At 54.9% G+C, this 18,477-nt stretch overlaps 2 protein-coding genes across 2 annotated transcripts; one reads left to right on the plus strand and one right to left on the minus strand.

Annotated features, from left to right (window-relative positions):
• Positions 1-546: 546 nt before the first annotated feature.
• Positions 547-7,157, plus strand: Fscn2 (fascin actin-bundling protein 2, retinal). Its single transcript, XM_036197021.1, has 5 exons — positions 547-1,528; positions 5,583-5,739; positions 6,217-6,338; positions 6,641-6,808; positions 6,888-7,157. Exons 1-5 carry the CDS (start codon positions 703-705, stop codon positions 7,091-7,093), a joined length of 1,479 nt encoding a protein of 492 aa, XP_036052914.1. The 5' UTR covers positions 547-702; the 3' UTR covers positions 7,094-7,157.
• Positions 7,158-7,506: 349 nt separating this feature from the next.
• Positions 7,507-18,297, minus strand: Faap100 (FA core complex associated protein 100). Its single transcript, XM_036197020.1, has 10 exons — positions 18,087-18,297; positions 17,882-18,000; positions 16,253-17,208; positions 14,955-15,111; positions 13,499-14,268; positions 12,654-12,790; positions 11,562-11,678; positions 9,597-9,683; positions 9,163-9,298; positions 7,507-8,969 (listed from the first exon to the last, which is right to left on the minus strand). The coding sequence occupies exons 1-9, from the start codon at positions 18,249-18,251 to the stop codon at positions 9,167-9,169; spliced, it is 2,640 nt and encodes an 879-aa protein (XP_036052913.1). The 5' UTR covers positions 18,252-18,297; the 3' UTR covers positions 7,507-8,969; positions 9,163-9,166.
• Positions 18,298-18,477: the final 180 nt, after the last annotated feature.

Raw genomic sequence — 18,477 nt, forward strand, 5'->3', positions numbered from 1 at the left:
ACCCAGGGCCACACACAAGGGTAGGAACTGTGGGCTAGGGGGACAGGCCAGGATGGTGCTGCATGCTACAAGGGGCCATTTGCTCCTGGCAGCAGGAATCAGAGATGCAGTAACTGGATCCTGCAGAGGATCTGGCGGCCACTGAGGGTGGAGGGCTGTGATCAGGTTGCCGCTTTGTTGTGAGTTTTCCACTGGGCAGCTTTTTCTACCTTGGGAAAGAGCTGGGCTGGACTGGAGGGGTCTAAGCTGAGGCTGGAAGGCTCTGGAGCAATAGGCAGCAAGAAGAGAAGCTAAGAGGTGAGGGACCCACAAGATAGAACGTAGGACCCAGTCAGCTGTGGGTGAGGACAAGGAGGTGGCCCAGTCTTGCTCTTGTCCTGCTGGACATCAGGCTTTGGACTTGGTGCTATCCAGGAGCCACTGAAATCCAAGCTGGGGGTGAGGCAAGGTGGCTACTCCTCCTAAGCCGGTGCATCTCTGATCCGCCCCCTCACCCGCCCTCGGCTGCCCGCTGGCCATGTAAGATCTGCCAGGGTGGCCAAGGCCACAAGACAGAGGCAGTGTAGGAGCAGGTAGTGTCCATGTCACTGGCTAGGCTTGGAGGCCAAGGGCCAGCTGAACAGAGCTGGGCCTCTGGGGCGGCCACAGGGTCTCTGAACACTCAGAGAGAGCTTCCCTGAAGCAACGTGGCTAGCCTCAAAGATGCCAACCAACGGACTGCACCAGGTACTGAAGATCCAATTTGGCCTCGTCAACGACGCCAACCGCTACCTGACAGCGGAGAGCTTTGGCTTCAAGGTCAATGCCTCAGCATCCAGCCTGAAGAGGAAGCAGACATGGGTCCTGGAGCCTGACCCAGGGCAGGGCACCGCTGTGCTGTTTCGTAGCAGCCACCTCGGCCGCTATCTGTCAGCAGAAGAAGATGGACGTGTGGCTTGTGAGACGGACCGACCAGGCCGTGACTGTCGCTTCCTGGTCTTGCCACAGCCTGATGGGCGCTGGGTACTGCAGTCAGAGCCACACGGACGCTTCTTTGGTGGCACCGAGGACCAACTGTCCTGCTTTGCTACAGCTATTTCCCCTGCAGAGCTGTGGACTGTGCACCTGGCCATCCACCCACAGGCTCATCTGCTGAGTGTGAGCCGTCGGCGCTATGTACACCTGTGCCTGCAGGAGGACGAGATGGCTGCAGATGGTGACATGCCTTGGGGTGTGGATGCGTTGCTCACTCTCATTTTCCAGAGCAGGCGGTACTGCCTTAAGTCTTATGACAGCCGCTACCTGCGCAGTGACGGCCACCTTGTCTGGGAGCCTGAAGCCCGTGCCTGCTACACCCTGGAGTTTAAGGCAGGCAAGCTGGCCTTCAAGGACTGCGATGGCCGCTACCTGGCACCCATGGGGCCTGCCGGCACACTCAAGGCTGGCCGCAATACAAGGCCCGGCAAGGATGAACTCTTTGACCTGGAGCAAAGTCACCCACAAGTGGTACTGGTGGCTGCCAACCACCGCTATGTCTCCGTGAGGCAAGGTAGGGTGTGTGTGTGTGTGTGTGTGTGTGTGTGTGTGTGCGCGCGTGCGCCACATGTGCCAGGTTGGGTGTGTGTATCCATTGGAGATGGGTAATTTCTGCATATAGTATAAGCCTATGGGCCTCCTGAGGCCTGGTGGCTTCAGAGAAGTGCTCATCACTCTTGACATCTAGAGAATACCAGCTGAATTTGGTGACTGCTGGACTGCAGCTCTCTAAGACTGGAGGGTGAGGCAATGGCAGGGTCTGAGGGCAGTGGGAGGTGGGAAGCAGACTGGAGAGATCCTGCACTTTCTTGCTCTTCTGCCATCCCACTTTCTGGTCTTTGGGGGAGACAAGGGAGAGAGCAGGGCAGGGCAAGGATACCACTTTCATATCCTTGACCAGTGGGAACCTTGTAGGGGCCCCAAGAATGGGAGAGTTCATTGTTACCTTCAGTGTGCAGACACAAGCCAAGGCAACCTTGCCCAGGACTGTGCTTCTAGGGGACAGGTGCCGTTTCCACCCGTGGGTGTGGCTTGGCTTCTTCACTTGTGTGACACCTGAGTAGTTTGGGGTAAACATAGTGTTCCTACTGCCCCATGAGGAAGCCAAAAGTCTTAGTGGCCCTAGGCTACTGGTGTAACCCTGGCCTAGGCTAGAAGGTAGAGTTGATTCCATCTTGGTGCCTAGACATACCCTGACCTGGGTTCTCTGGGCTCAAATGAAGATGTGAGGCAGGTCCTTCCTACTCATGTAGACCCTTTTCCTGCCAGCGCTTACAGAGGAAGGGCAGTTCCCACGAGGCTCGCGTACCACCGCCCACTGCAGCAATCCAGTCTCTGGGCGTCTTTGGTCCTCTCCAGATGGTCAGGAACACCCATGTGAGAGGCCAGCCTGTCCAGGACCTACAGCTGCAGTCGTGGACTTTAGGCCAGTCTGAAGCAACAACAGGCACTGGAGTCGCCAGCATGTGGTCTTTCCCATCACCACCCCAGTAGTCCTACCACACCACCTGGCCTGGAGAAGGCTCAAATTGTCCACAGTCCTTAAACAAGCTAGCTGGGGCAGTGGTAGTGGAGCACTTCCTGGAGGAGGGGGTGATGGTAGACGGAGGGTACGAATAGCCTGTAACAGAGACTCAGGAAGGAGGCTGCCAGCAGGAGTGCCAATGCTGATGGCCATGCTATGGGGCATTGGTAGTGATATTAATGAGATGATAGAGGGTGAAAGTGGTAGACATGGCGATTGAGGGCTGGAGATGGTGATGGTAGTGGTGGAGGTGTTAATAAAGGGATGGTGGCATAAGGGAGATGATGGAGATTATAGTGGGCTGGGGAGATAGATAACTCTAGTGAGCACTTGGGTAGTGTGTACAACACCCTGAGTTCCATCCCCAGCACTGAAGATAAAAGACGGTGGATCTGGTGGTCATGGCACTGGGTAAGATAGTATCTGTGTGGATTACTTTTCAGCCTTTAAAAAAATTATGTGTATATGTAGGGGGATGGGGAAGGGTTTGTGCAAGTGAGTGCAGGTGCCTGCAGAAGCCAAAAGAGGGTGTTAGATCATCTAGAGCTCTAGTTATCGGTGGCTGTAGACCATTTGATAAGGGTGCTGAGGACAGGACTCACTCAGGTCCTCTGCAAGAATACAAGTGTTCTTAAACCCTGAGCCATCTCTCCAGCCCACTTTTTAGTCTCTTTTTATTATTATTAGTTAGGTGTGGTCGTGCACACCTTTAATCCCAGCACTTTCAAGGCAGAGGCAGGTGGATCTCTTTGAGTTCGAGGCCAGCATGTTCTACGCAGTTAGTTCCAGGACAGCCAGAGCTACATAGTGAGACCCTGTCTTGAAAAAATATTGTGTATGTGTGTGCACATGCATGACACACTTATAGAGGTCAAAGGACAACTTTGTGGGATTTTTCTCCTCCTACCTTTTCATGGATTCCAGGGATCAATTTCAGATTCTTAGGCTTTCACAGAAAGCACCTGAACTTGCTAAGACATTTCACTGACTTCTTTTCAGCCTCTTGACCACCCTGTATGTGATTCCATCCCTTTTGTGTGTGTGTGGGTCTTCTACTAAGGACTTGAAAGTAGAGGCACCAAGTGCTCATCTCTGCTTCTCTGGGCTGGTGATGCCAGGCAGCTGTCCCAGCCTTGGGACTGGTGTTGGGGAGAAGGCAGGCAGGTCTTTGTGTGTCGGGGTGGAAGTGATATTAGGTTCAAGGCAGTCCAAGAGGTGGATTTGGGCTTGTTTGTCCTGGCCAGCATAGCATCTATGGAGTAGCAGCCTGGTCACCTGGAGAGACAGCCCCAGACTTGTCTTCTAGTTAGGAGCTGCTTATGGGCCACCAATTTACAGTTTGCTCCACTGGACTTCTTTGCTGCCCCTCCACAGCCATGCCAGGCTGTGTCTGCCTTCACTGGCACTGTAGGGCTCATGGGCAGTCCAGCTATGAGCATTTGCTTCTGCCAGTAACAGACTGACTCAACCGTTCCCTGAATCCTAGCAGACATACCTCATACTCAGAACCAACCCCTCAAGGGAGGTAAAGTCATCACTGTCCAGATCATTCTGGATTCTGTGCTCCTCCCACTGCCAGTCAGTTCCCAAGAAGCAGGTGAATATGAGGAGGAAGAGTCTTGGTGGCATTCTGTCTGCAGAGGCAGGTGGGGTGATGTGGGCACAGAGCACCTTGGCCTGCAAGATGGTATATGGCATTGGCTGAAGTCAATGGATGGCACTAGTTGGTGTGCTCAGCTAAGGTTCTTTGACCTGGTTCTGTCCGTGTCCCTGCAAGCTTTCCTGAAAGCCCACTTTTCTTACAGCCTGCAGCTTTCATCCATGGGAGACACATTATCGGGACTTCCCTATCGACTTCTGCTCACCAAGAGGCTTGGTGCCTGCGATGAGGGCTCTCCTTGCCGCCAGCCGTCCAGTGTTTGTTGTTAGAATGATGAAGTTGGCAGTGGTGGAGACAGAACAAAACAAACAAAAACCCCGGGGGCTTTGTGGGCCCAGGGCTGGAGAGATGGTTCAGCTGTTAAGAGCACTGGCTGTTCTTCCAGAGGAACTGGGTTCAATTCTCAGTACCCACATGATGGCTCACAACCATCTATCTGTAACTCATGTCGGGGATCTGACTTCCTCTTCTGGCCTCTGAGTGCACGGCACACAAATGTTGCAGACATACACACAGGCAAAACACTCATACACATTAAAAAAACAAACCAACTCAAGAAACAAACTGTTAGACCCTTCCTTTCCTGGGATGTGCTAGCTGCTCTTCTGCATGGAAGCAGTGACCCCCAGTGTGAGGGTGCCTGGGCATAGCCTTTGGGAGCTAGAGGACAGCAGCAGATTTCACCCTCTCCACTAGTGGCTGCTGTTTGGTCCTCTCTCCTCCTTCAGGTTTGGATCAGACATGGCCCCACCTTCGGGCTTTCCCCTCCCATCTCATTAGTTACACCTTGATCCCCTGGGGCTCATGGAGGTTCTACCTGCCACACTATTCAGCATAACCAGTTGCCAGGAAACTGATGGGTTTGTGGGACGGGGCTTCAGTGCCTGCATGCTGCACCAGAACATGGAAAAGTTGTCAGTCTGTTCCATTACACAAACACTGGGCGGGTCCTGGGCAGCCTGCCTTCCCCTAGGGCTCCAGGATACCCAGTACATGTGTGGGAGGTAGGCTGGTTCCTAGTCCCTGGCTATGATCTAGGTCACCTCAGAGAGAAGGTCAGACACCCCCCAGCAGCTTAAGGGTGAATTATAAATAGAAGCTGCTGTAAATCCTGGGTCAAGAGAGCAGGAACAAGCAGATTACTTGCTGATTATCAGAATGGGAATTGGCAGCATGAAAGGTACTATCTCAGGGAGTGAGGGAAGAGCACACTGGTATCTGGATGGTCCTGGGCAGAGTTCCCTTGCCTCTAACAGATGGCTTCCAAATCCCAAGATGAGAGGTCTAGCTGAGACTCTCTCTGGCCCCACGGTGTCCCAAAGCATGCTTCCCCATCTATGCCTCCCAGGAGCTTTGAGGAGCTTCACTGTTTGCTCCCTCCAGGAATCAATGTCTCAGCCAATCAAGATGAAGAACTGGACCATGAAACCTTCCTGATGCAAATTGACCAGGATACAAAGAAGTGTACTTTCTATTCCAGCACTGGTGGCTACTGGACCCTGGTCACTCATGGGGGCATTCAGGCCACGGCCACACAAGTGTGAGTGCACCTGTCCCTATCCTCCATTGCCCCCACTGCCATCACCTCCATTACCATCACTTACAAACATGACCATCACTAACGTCCCCCACTTTCTTGTTTGGTTCAGTTTGTGAGACAGGGCTCACTGTGTAGCCTTGGAACTCACTATATAGACCAGGGTGGCCTCCAACCCAGAGATGTACCTCTGCCTCCTGAGTGTTGGGATTGGAGGCATGTACACCACCACACACAGGGACCACTATCACTTCTGCCATCACCTCCACAACCATCATCTCCACTAGCATACTGAGCACTACTCATCTATGAGGATAGCAGCCTTGACAGCAGATGTTCACTGGGCGGGGGAGTAGCTCCCATCAGCCATCGATATTTCTGCAGAGGGCAGGCTTCTACTTCATCCCTGGAACCCAAGGACAGGGAGACCAAACTCTGCGCCTCTCTCTCTGAGATCTTGTCTGCCTCCCCCACCCCCAGTTCTGCCAACACCATGTTTGAAATGGAATGGCGTGGCCGGCGGGTGGCTCTTAAAGCCAGCAACGGGCGTTATGTGTGCATGAAGAAAAATGGGCAGCTGGCCGCCATCAGTGACTTTGTGGGTGAGCACTCCCTGCCTTCTGTAAGTTGGGGCAGCTTTCCACCCCTTGTCAGTGCATCTGCCTCCCCCCCCCCCCCCCCCCCGCACTTCATTCATCAGGGAAGAAGTCAGATCCCAGAGTCTTTTCCTTTACTGTCTTTGGGGAACCTTGGGTACTTCCCTAACCCCTGTACATTAGGAACGTCTAGGTTCTGTCTTGTTAGGTTCCTTACCACTGTAGGCAGTGGCACACCTGGACCCCAAGTCCACGGCCTGCATAGGACAGGTAGAGGCAGGAGTGGTCCACAGCGTCTTCTCCCTTAGGCGAAGATGAATTGTTCATCCTTAAACTCATCAACCGACCCATCCTGGTGCTGCGTGGTCTGGATGGTTTCGTCTGCCACCGCAGAGGATCCAACCAGCTGGACACCAACCGCTCCACCTATGATGTCTTCCACCTGAGCTTCAGGGATGGCGCCTATCAGATCAGAGGTGCGGGAACAAAGGATGCAGGGAGGCAATGGGAGGCGTGGGGTTCACGGGCCCTGCCGACCTCCAGCCTTGCCCCCAGGCCGCGGAGCTGGGTTCTGGTACATTGGCAGCCACGGAAGTGTGTGCAGCGACGGCGACTTGGCGGAAGATTTCCTCTTCGAGTTCCGGGAGTGTGGCCGCTTGGCCATCCGTGCCCTCAGTGGCAAGTACCTGCGTGGCGGCGCCTCAGGGCTGTTGCGTGCTGATGCAGACCTGCCTATGGGGGAAGCTCTCTGGGAATATTGAGAACTCACAGGGGCTGACCCCAGTGCCCTACCGATCCAGCATTAAACCTTTGTTGCGCAGCTGCTGTGGGCTTGTACAACCCAGCCTGGTGATGGAAGGGTATGCACCTGGAGTCCCAGTCTGTCTGCTCAGCACTGGAGCCCCACCCTTAGGAGCCTTCATCCTTTTGTACAGGATCTCCCCATCTTCCAGCAACCCTACGGCAGGGCCATGGCTAGAAGTGGGGGCTGCCTCTGTCTGCTCACCCCACCTTGTTCCAGCAGTTGCTAGGCTTTGGGTCAGAGATTAAGGAAGGCCATCTTAACGTAGGCTGACCTGACCCTACTTGGGGCCCTAAAGTCCTCTCCAACTACCCAGGGCAAATGAGACCCATGGAGTGTTGCAAGTGTAAGAAGTCACTCAGCTAGAGCACGTGTTGGGGTGAGGAAGCAATGTATAGCTGGCAGGAAAGGCAGGAGACATGCTGGGAAGGAAGATACGGCTGGATACCCACCCCTACCCTTACTCAAAGGGACAAGGCTCACACATCAGGGCATCCTTATTATCTCTTGGAGCTGACCTTAGCAGCCTGAGTGGGCTAGGTCTCAGAAGCTGGTGGTCCCACGGCCTGCGGTGTCACGGAGGTCAGGTGTTACCTGGCACGTGTGGGGGACATCACACAGGTATTGGACAAGACTGAGGGACCCCGCTGGAATAATGGTGACAGCTAAGACTTGTGCTGGGCCCTACTAATTCAGTGCCAAGGTTGACAAGCCAAAGCCCAGGTGCCCCATCTCCCAGGACCTGCTGGAGTTTAGGCTAAAGACAAACCTTGCAATTTCTGTGGACTCTAATGGCAAATAGGGGACACTAGAAAATGTCAGCTCTGACAGAGACAGAAGCCAGGTCAGCCTGGGAGACCTCTCTCTGCTCCAAGGCAGGCCTACTGTCCTGTGGGCTGACCCAGCCTCTCTAACACGTTCAGAGCAGACAGACAGGCATACTACATGCTGCATCTAGAGACTCCCACCCGGAAGGTGGCAAGGGTAGCCTTGGGGACAAGCTGTGGACAGGGTTCTTAGTAGGCCAGCAGGCAAGGTAAGCTGGCAACCCTGACACTGAGCACCTTGTTACAAAAGCCAGGCTTGTACAGACTGCAGGTGTGTCCAGAGAGGCTATTCCATTTCCTATCGGCCTCCATGGAGGACTCTGTCCTGTAGGACAGACAAACGCCTATGCAAATACCCTGTGAGATGAAGGTGGCAGGAGCCCAGTCTGTCCAGACCTTGAGGGGCAGATCTCTGGCCCCAAATGGCCACAGGAGCCCTGGTGGAGGTAAGCTGGGCACTGTGAGGAAGCTGGGACGGACTACCCACCCAGCGGCACAGGGCAGAGCAGACTGTGAAGAGGGAAGACGTGAGTCAACGTCATCTGACCCCTGTCACGGAAAGAGCAGCTTGTCGTTGGCACAGCACCTCACAGACAGCACTCAACAGGAGCAGGCGCCAGGCCCGGCAGACATGCTCTCCTTCCACAGTGAAGACAGCAGCAGCAGGGCACTGCCCAGCTGAGGAGGCTGGAACACCGGCTGGAGGCGGGCGTCTTGGGTCGTTGGCATCTATAGGAGCCCTCCCATGGTCTTTGTGCTTTGGTTGAGGGTGAGCACTCTGCCACCTGGTGGCTCCAGAGAGGCAGCCAGTGCTCCTGGGATGTGGTGGAGGCATCAGTCCTAAACCCACAAGTCTGAGCCCCAGAAACCCTGTGTCTCCATGGCCCGAGTACTTGGGCCACAATCTTTCCCATCAGGAGTGCAGAGGTTCCAGTGGAGGGGTGCTGCCAGGCCAGCCCCAGAACCAGCCTGAGGTGTGTCCTGCAGTGAGGAGAAGCTGGCCAGCAGCTGTTGGGAAGGAAGAAGGCATGAGAGGCAGCAAAGCCCCGTGGGTTCAGATACTGTCTGAATCCACCTCACACCCCACTTTTTCAGCTCTCCTGGCTGACTAGCCAGTGAGCCAACGTGTATCCTTTTCCATCTGGGTAGAACCACAGAGGTCAGCACACTGGACAAAGCAGGACAGAGGACCAGGACCCACCTAGTCACAACAGGACGAGGCTAGGGTTGCGGAGCTGCTTGTAAACCTGCAGGAGCTTCTGGGCTGTGGAGCAGGAGCTGACTTCGTCCTCCACACACAACTGGTCGCGCAGTGTCTGCACCTCCCGGAGCAGTTCCTAGGGGCAGGCAGCACAGCTCAGCCCGAGCCTTCACCTAGGAACATCTTATACTTGGGAGGTAGTGGGTGGTCCAGGAAAGAGCACTGGGTCACACGGCCTTAGATATGTGACATATAACCACGTGGATATAGGCAGGCAAACAGGAAATGGACATGACCCTACATATCTTGATCTCCTCCAGAGAACCCAGCCCACACTGAAAACTGGGCAGCCCCCACATGGCTGGGGCCTCTGAGTACTGTCTTTCCTACATGCCATCTGGGGACATTCCTCATACCCAGGAACTGGGGCTCACCTGGTGGTTGGCATGGATCTGGTGTAGATACTGTATTCGGAGGTCAGGTGGGCTGGAGCCTTGGGCAGCTTGCTCTGTGACCATAGTCTGGGGAACAGAAGGGGGTGGGTGTTGGAGAGTGCTTCCCAGAGTGAATGCCTCAGTCAGAGGCCAGGGTCTTCATGTCCCTCAGATCATAGTGACCACTTCTTATCTGTCTCCCCAAACACTATCTCCTGTGGAGAGCCCACTCATTCACCCAGTAATGTTTCCCACCATGTTCCCCAGGCCTTTCCTCCCCAGAGACACAGGAGCTCCCACCCACAGTAATTAAGAAAGACGCTTCTGGAGTTTAAGTCAGGGCCTTCAATAACCCAGGACAGCCTCAAACTTGCTATGTAGCTCAGGCTAGGCTTGAATTCCTGGTCCTCCTACCAACTGTTAGGATTTTGGAATGTACCACTAGGCCTGACCAAAGACCCCTTTTTTGTTTGTTTGTTTGTTAGTTTTTTCGAGACATGGTTTCTCTGTGTAGTTTTGGTGCCTGTCCTGAAACTTGCTTTGGAGACCAGGCTGGCCTCGAACTCACAGAGATCTGTCTGCCTTTATCTCCCAAGTGCTGGGATTAAAGGCGTGTGCCACAATGTCCAGCTTATAGCACCTTTTAAAACCCTTTTAAACCTAAACCCAAATCTTGCCTCTGTGGCTCAGACAAACTTTGGGCTGGGCCTTAGGCAGGAGCCCCATCTGATATGTTTGCTCATTCCCTCTGCAGGCTCACTCAGGGCTGGGCATTCATTCTTGCTTTCTGAAGGCAGTCTAGCTTGCTAAAGGACCTTTTTAGATATGGCAAAGCCTTCAGAGCAGACCTGCCTAGGCTGAATATCCACCCCAGAGTCCTGGACAGTGTTACCTTTGGGGAAGCAACGTCTGGGCCAGGTCCCAGTGGCTGTGGGAGATTCCTGACTATAGACCATGGAGGTGCTTGCCTGAAGTTGCCCTGCCAAAGGCTACCAGGGGGCAGTTGACAGTGTGATTCTCTATCAAGGATCAACTGTGTCCCCTTAAAATCACACAAAGTCCTCACTCTAGTTCCTCTGAAGGCAGCTTTTTTTGAAATGGAATCTTTGCAGATGACCAAGATAAAAACCACTGGGGTGGCCTTAATCCTATGTGACTGTGTCCTTATAATGGGACATTTGGGCAAAAGGCGACAGAAGGTCTTGGAGGCTGGTGGCACCACTGCTTTAGAGACCACCCTGCTAGTAGTCCCCAGCATGGGGACTAAACTCCAGAACACACAAAGCCCACAGTGTGTTACGGCCTGCTACTGTCACGCCACTCACTCTGTAAGTGACCTTCACAAACGGCTCAGGACAGGGAGTCATGGGCTAGGGCTGACCTTCCAGCTCTGTAGGCAGCTAGCACCTCCACCCGTCCCTTCGCCACAGAGCACCTGCCAGCTATAAGGCCTGGTTCTCAGGAGAGGCAACACCAGAGCACACAGGGACAAGTTCCGAGGTGAGGTTGGTGGCTACAGCCAAGAACTAACTGCAGAACTGCCAGGTAGCCACTGTGGACCTTGACTTGAGGACGGGCCACACCAGTCTCAAGTGGGTGATGGTACTCTGGACAAAGCCATGCTAATGGGCACAAGGGGAGTCTCTGTGCTGAAGTGCACTGATGAACTGCCCTGGGCTGATCCATCTACTCATAGCATAGGCACTTGGCCTGGAATCCATACCTGGGGCTTAGCCCCAGATATGACAAGTATGACTAGAAATTTATCAGACATAGAGACTCGGCCATTTCTGAACTTGTGGGCGACACACGCTGACAGCACACCTGGAGTGTCTTGTTTGCTCAGAGGGCTCACACATGCACCATGATGCCCACAGCTGTGTGGGTCCACAGAAGAAACCTAGACAGCTGCCTAGTTCCTTCAGAGCCTCCTTCCCCAACCTCCCACCCTGCTGGCTGCGGTACCTGTATCCGTCTGATGATGGCATGGTGCGCCCTGCACATGTTGGCCAGAGAGGAGCTCTCCACTTGGATCTCCACAGCCTGGATGGGCCCTGCAGGGCTCAAATCAGTCACAGCTACCTGTAACACATGAGGCTCTGATCTGAGTAGCTGCAACACAGCCTGGCCTGTGCTTTACTTTTAAAGGCGGGCAGGCTGGAGAACCACAATAAGAAACCTGTTTGCAATGGACAGCCATACCAGGACGACTCAGAATCCAATCCTGTAGGAACAACCTCATTATGAGCTGCACCTAGACCCAAGCTAAACTTGACTCTGTGTCAGGAATGGAATGAAGGCCTAACACAGGGAGTTGAAGAGCCTGACTGTGGATATCTCAGCACCCTCCAGGAGGTCTGACTGTGCTAACTAGACAGGCTGAGGGCTGACTAGCCCTGTCTTGGTGCTCTTTACATAGTGGCACAGACCCAGAGCCTGAGGACTGTAGAAAGGCCTTGGCCACCAATGGTTTCTCCATATGACTGCAAACACAGACTGTCCACTGACCAGGACCACTGCTAGTTCTTAGCTTTGGCCAGGGGTCACCTGGCTTAGATGTTGGTCACAACATGGCTTGAAAGGGCAGTGCAGTAGGCAGTGAGGTAAGGGATTGGAGTACATGGCCTGAGCTCTGGGAGTAGAGGTCCATGGTCCTTGGCAGACAGGGCTTCCTCTTCAAAGGTCTCTGACAGTAGGATGTAAAGGTCTATTACAGGGGATCCTGGATGCTAGGAGGACCCCCAAAAAGAGGCTGTACGAGAGGGAAAGGCCAGAGGGGATGGGCTGCCTCACTTGAGGTTCCCCAAAGGGGCCCACTGCCCTTTGGTGGTCCAACAGGTTAGCTGATACTGGCTTGGGTTTGTTAACCACCAATACTGTATTTATTGTCCACTGTGACCCTAGCAGTGCACACGATGGATCAGACAGGGCTGGTCCTCCCAGTGGCCCAGACTGACAGGCCAGTTAAAGTAATTCTCCATAAGCAATGGCCCAAGGTCCCACTGAGGATTGTGGGCTCCGAGTCCCATCCCGAACATGCAAGTGGCCCCTGCTTGCCTCGTGCACGATGAGGTTGACATCAGTACCATCTGGAGCTATCCCCTGGATGGAAGACAGTGTCTGGGCCCTCACAACATCCACAGCAGCGTTCTCCGCAAGGAGCCACTGCAGGGTGGCACTGCACAGGTGGAAACCTGGAAGAGAGAGGTACCTGCTGGAGTGTAGGCAGGTCATACCAAATGGCACCTGTGTGGCTTCCCTCAAACGTTCCTTTTCCAATGCCACCTATGTGTCCCAAATGCCCAGTCTTACCACAAGTAGGGAGCTAAGCTAGTTATCCAAGAGACAGGAAGGAATAGGGGTCATCAGGAAATCATGGACCCTGAGCTAGAACCTTACTTGGGGAGGTCCTCCAAGGCACAGGGTACAGTCCTAACCGCACTGTGGTGCTGACAGAAAATGCTGAGCAGGATAGTTTCAGCCCTCCCCAGGACATACTGAAACCAGATACGCAACCCAACATCCACTGGGAGCAGGACAGAGGTACCAGCAACCAGGACACTTCTGCCACATATCCGGTACCAAACAATACAAATAGTTCAGCACACTGTGGGAGCAAAAGCCAGGTTCAGTGCTGTAACAGACCTCAAACAGACCAGCTTTTGGTCTGGAGACATCAGGTGCTTGCTGTGAGAACTTACCAAGCTACTCTTTGGTAACACCCATCTCTGCTTAGCTTGTGCCTCCTCACAGTTTTTAAGAAACACACAAAGGACATGACACAAGACTCCAACAGCAATTAGGATGCAGTGAACTTGTAAGAGCCGCAGGGAGAGGGGAACATCCTACTTTCACAGGCTGCAGGGCCCTGAGGCCAAAGTGAAGCCAGTAGTACCACCAACCTGAGCGACTGCCCTCCAGGGCGGTCCTGAGAAGCCCCGCTGACACCCTGACCGATGCTGTAGATGGAGGCAGGTACTTGGCCCGCAGGGAGGCAGCGCCAGTTGGCTCACTGCTAGGGGCTTGGCAGGTCTTCAGGAAGGTTTCCACAGGCTCACAGGCAGGGCCAGGCACGCAGGGCGCCTGTGCAGGTTGTGAGGCCACACCAGGGAAGCGCAGACACTGCAGCATGTCCACTGTGCGCTTGCACAGGGGCAGGCAGACACCCTCTTGCTTAGGAAGGTTGAGAGGAAGCTTCTCCAGATAGGGGACCTCTAGAGGATCTGAAGGGGCCAGGGCTCCGCCCACCACCTCCTTGAGGCTGTAGAAGAGCCAGCAGGACATGGTCACTGGCAGGTCGAGCATGCCACTCTCACTGGGGCCCAGAGGCAATGTCACTTCCCGCCGACTTCCTGGGCCAAGTCTGTCCACTGGAATGGTGTAGGTAAAAGTTGAGCCAGCCCCATCCAGGTCTAAGGCAGAGGAACTAGTAAGCACCTGAATACACAAGGTCCAGCCCTGGTCCAGGCTGAAGCTGCTACTGTTTTCTAGTATGCAGGTGGCCATCAGCATGTCTTGAAACTCCAGGCGGCTCCAGGAGATAGTGATGGTACATGCGATGGGCCGAACACCCTCCTGGCTGGATAGCAGGGCACAGCTCACATTCATGGCCTCATTGAGACTTGTTATGGCCTTGTTGCGCTGGTCAACAGCTTTCTTCAGAAAGGACACTCTGCAAGGAACAGACATAACACCCAGGACAATGCGGTCACAGCAGAGGGAGCTACATCTGAGCAAAGCTCTCAGAGGATGCCGGGGAAGCCCTTCAGAAGCCACGTTTAGTTGCTTGACCTGATCTTTATTCTTGGCTTTGGAAGGCAAGAAAGGGTGGAGACGCTGAGCTGGCCTATGCCTGCCCGGGATGAATTACCCCACAGATCACCCCACAAGCTCCCAAATGGCCCCCTTTCTCCTTTGCAACACTCCACAGTGACAGTGGGTGGTAGACCTATGGGAATATCCCCAAGTCACAAGGCCATAAAGCCCATAGACCAGCAGCTTGAGGCCCAAAGTCATGCGGAACAAGAGGAACCAGCACTAGTTGTGGCTGAGGGGAAAGTTTGGGTGTTGGAAACTTGGCTGAGAGCAAAAACACATTGGCCTTAAGGAGCATCCACAGAAGCAGGCAAGGGATGGTACTAGAAGGCTCCTGGATCCTGTCAGAGGGAAGGTGGGGGACTGAGAAGAAAGGGCCTCTTGTCTTCTGAAGGCTTGAGTGCAGACTCTTTGGCCCCTGATGGAGCTAGCCACACACATGGTTGTTATGCAGAACCTCCCTAGCCTGAGTCAGCTCTAACCAGGATGCTGGCTCCTGAGAACAAGATACAAGCTCTATGTGAGCCAGAGCCTACAGCTCACCTCTCAGACACATCACCGATGTCCAAGAGCAGCTCCTTAATTTTCTGGCCTGCATTTGCCATAGCCATTTTGGCAGGCACACGCACCTCAGAGTTCAAGTCCAGGCTGCAGGTGATCAGGCGTCCTTTGGAAGACAGAGCCAGGAGCTCGGTGCTACCTGATGATGAACACATGCAAGGCCAATCAGCAGTGTTTGTTCTGGACTCCAGGAAAAGGGTTGGCAAAGGGCCAAGGCAGAGTCCAAGGCAGGAAATGAGGTGCTTGGGGGGAGACCGGGGAAGCCCACACCCAGGGGCTGGACAGAGAAGGTGACCACTGGTTTCCACACACATTTGACTTGCCTACAGGAGATAGTGTTAGCCCAGATGTGATGCCATGGTAGTGACTGATCCACAGACAGGACAAAAAGGGGCCAAAGGAGGATACTGTATGGCATCCTATCATTCAAAAGTGTCTCAGTCTTCAATAGGCCACACAGAGCAAAGCTGCTGAGCCTTCCAAAGGGAAGTACCCTTGGAGCTCTGTCACCTCATCCTCACTGGGCACATCTCCGGAAGCCTGGCTTCACCACCTCCTCCTGGCCTCTTATTGGCACTGAGGGGACAGAGGCTGCCCCTGCCAAAGGTCTGCTTGCTTCCCGACTCCCAACATAGCTCTTACCATGAACCCTGAAGTGGGTAGTTCAGCAGCTGGAAGTAAGTTCATTGGTGCCCTGGTCTCCAGCCACACCTATCCCTGCCCTGACCCTGTGGTAGTCTGGCTCTTCCAAGTGTGTTTCTCCTGATAAGCGTTTCTGCAGATTTAACCTACTCATAGTGGATCTTTGTGGGAAAGATCTTCCTCTCATCCCAGAGGCAGGCAAACCCAGGCTGAAGCTGCCTTAGAGAACTCTGAGACACCCTCTGAATGGCTCATAAACAGGTCACACAGCAGCGAAAGCAGGCTCCTCCAGCCTCAGAGGACATAGGGAGGCTCGGCCTGACCCGATTTGAGACCTGCTGTGGGGGATGCTCTTACACCAACCTCATAAGCCACCTGTGGTGAGCTGGCACTCAGCTAAGGAGCCAGGGCACACCCAGGTAGAGTAGCACACTGCCCAATCCCAGGCAGGACACACATACAGAGGTACCTCAACCCCAAGACAGGAGTGAGTGAACCGCTGGTCTGTGATAGGCCTGGCAGTAAAGCCTGTACCTGCCACCTCTGCAAAGGTCTCACCAAAGAAAAAAGCAAGGAGCAAGGACAGCTCAGGGGAAAGACTGTCCTAAGGCATGGTCACATCCAATGGTAGCTCATACCTGTAGATGCCCTTGATGATACGTAGAGAGTGACGGCACCGCAGATGTTCAAGCTGGTTGGGCACAGCATGGAGGGCAGACCTCCTATGGCCCCGTCTGGATTCTCAGGGTTCCAAGGAGTATCTCTCCGAGTCAAGTCAACCACACAGAGGTTTGAGGGGGTGCTGTGGTACATGTGGCCATCCCTGCCACAGGCGGCACAGAGCACAGGCCCGGGGAGGCAGTACTCACGAAGCTCTGGCACCAGATTCCCTGACTCACTCCAGCTGGCCTTGATGGCCAGTGTCCGGCCTTGGTGGCCGAGGGCTACCAGGCAGTCGGAGTGCACATTCTCCTCAGGCAGCAGCTCTCTCGCCTCCTCCTCAGCATGGGGCTCTGCCCTCAGAGCCCCAATGAAGACCACAGGCTCCTCCAGGTGATGGAGGATCTTGACCAGGACCTTTGGGTCACCAGGGGCTAACCCACAAGGGACCAAGGTCTTCAGAACCACACAACAGAGCTGGCCATCAGGAAGACCACAGAGGACCACAGGGGACTGCAGGAGGCTGGCATCAGCTCCAAAGAGTAGGCCAAAGAGAGCCTCTTCTAGTACAAAGCAGCCACAGCCCTGTGGGTGGCCGTGAGATGCCCTGGAGCCTGGCGGGAACACACAGCACAACACTGGCAGGAAGCAGGGTGCTGCAGGGTTCCCTGGCACTCCACCTGGAGGGGTGCAGGTAGACAACTCCACCTCACCAACCCGGCCTCCAGGTTGAGGCTCCTCCCCTGGACAGGGAGGCTCAAAGAGCTGCATCTTCCACTGGGTGGGGCCCTGGACCAGGGTGACCAGCATGTCATCCAGCACAGTGAAGGCACAGAGAGCGGCTTCAGGGAGGACACAGGCATCTGGGTCCACATGGATCACAGGGTAAGGGTGAGCCTCATCCTCTTGGTCCTCACAGGCCTGGCTCACAGACCTTCAGGAACAATGGAACAGTAGTCAGTACTGGGTAGGGTGTTGTCACGTTATGTTCAACAATAACCTGATTTGCTCTGAGCAGGCTAGGCAGAAGACATCACAGGAAGTGCTTGAAAGCGTTCCCATGGTATCCACAGGCCACTCAGCAGGTTACATACGCCACCCGACACACGGATCAGCCAGAAGCATAGCTCCACAGACAATGCTCATCGGTGTGGGAATGTTCCCCAGTGCTGCAGCTGGGCTGTGTCTGTTGAGTTTTCCCAGCACAAGCCAATGGCCAACATTCCTTTGCTGTTACTACCAATAGGAGACACCTCTTTCTGAGTCCCACTTCTAAGTGGTCTTGCCAGACACCCGAGGGCAATGGCAGTTGTGCTGCAGACTTCACTACCTGAGCCTCAACAGCTAAGAACTTCATGGAAGCAGACACTCCTGGGTCACGACCGCAGAGTGCACAGCTGTTGGGGGCAAGAGGTTCCAAGTGCACATACAGATGGCCTGGACTGCAGTCTCCTGCCTCCTGCATGTTGTCAGTGGCCGGTCAGTATGGACAGGGCAAACCGGGCACTGCTCAAAGGAGGATAGGACAGCAGGTCCACCATGTGCAGGCCTCCCTAGGGACCGGACTTGTCAACTGGCCAGAGCCGCGCGGGGCCACGCCCCCTCACCTGTTCAGTGAGTCCAACGACAGACAGTAGATGCCAGTCCGGGCACACAGGACGTAGAGTGCCCTGCGCATGGCCAGGAGCTGCAGGTGCCACACCTGGTCGGGAAACTGGTACACCGCCTGGGCGCCAGGAGAGCGAGGTCAAGCGAGGGCACACGCGCCCCGGCTCACCTCGGAAGGGCGCCGCCCGCCCGCCCACCGCTCACCGTCAGCATCCCTCCCTCCTGGTCGTACACATAGACGAACTCGCGCCCTGTGGACAGAAAGATCTCCGCCTCATGACGCAGCACATGCGGCTTGCCCCCCGCCCGGCCTCCGAGCGGGCAGCAGAAGTCGGACAGGTAGTGCACGCGCGAGGAAGCGCCCGCCATGGTGCGGGCGCCGGGCCAGGGACCAGCCTTGGGAGGCGGTGCCGCCTCCAGGCTTTACGGCCGCCCACAGCGTGGCACGGCCTCCGCCGTAAAGCGGCCGCTGCGGAGGCGGGGTTGGAGCCTGTGCAGGGGCGGGGATGGCGGTCCTACCGGCCGCTAGCTGGCGGGAACGCCCCGTCACAACAGGCGCGCAGGCACCGTGGTTTGGCAGAGCCACGATTTAGAG

Source organism: Onychomys torridus, chromosome 8 (assembly GCF_903995425.1).
Source record: "Onychomys torridus chromosome 8, mOncTor1.1, whole genome shotgun sequence".
NCBI lineage: Eukaryota > Metazoa > Chordata > Mammalia > Rodentia > Cricetidae > Onychomys > Onychomys torridus.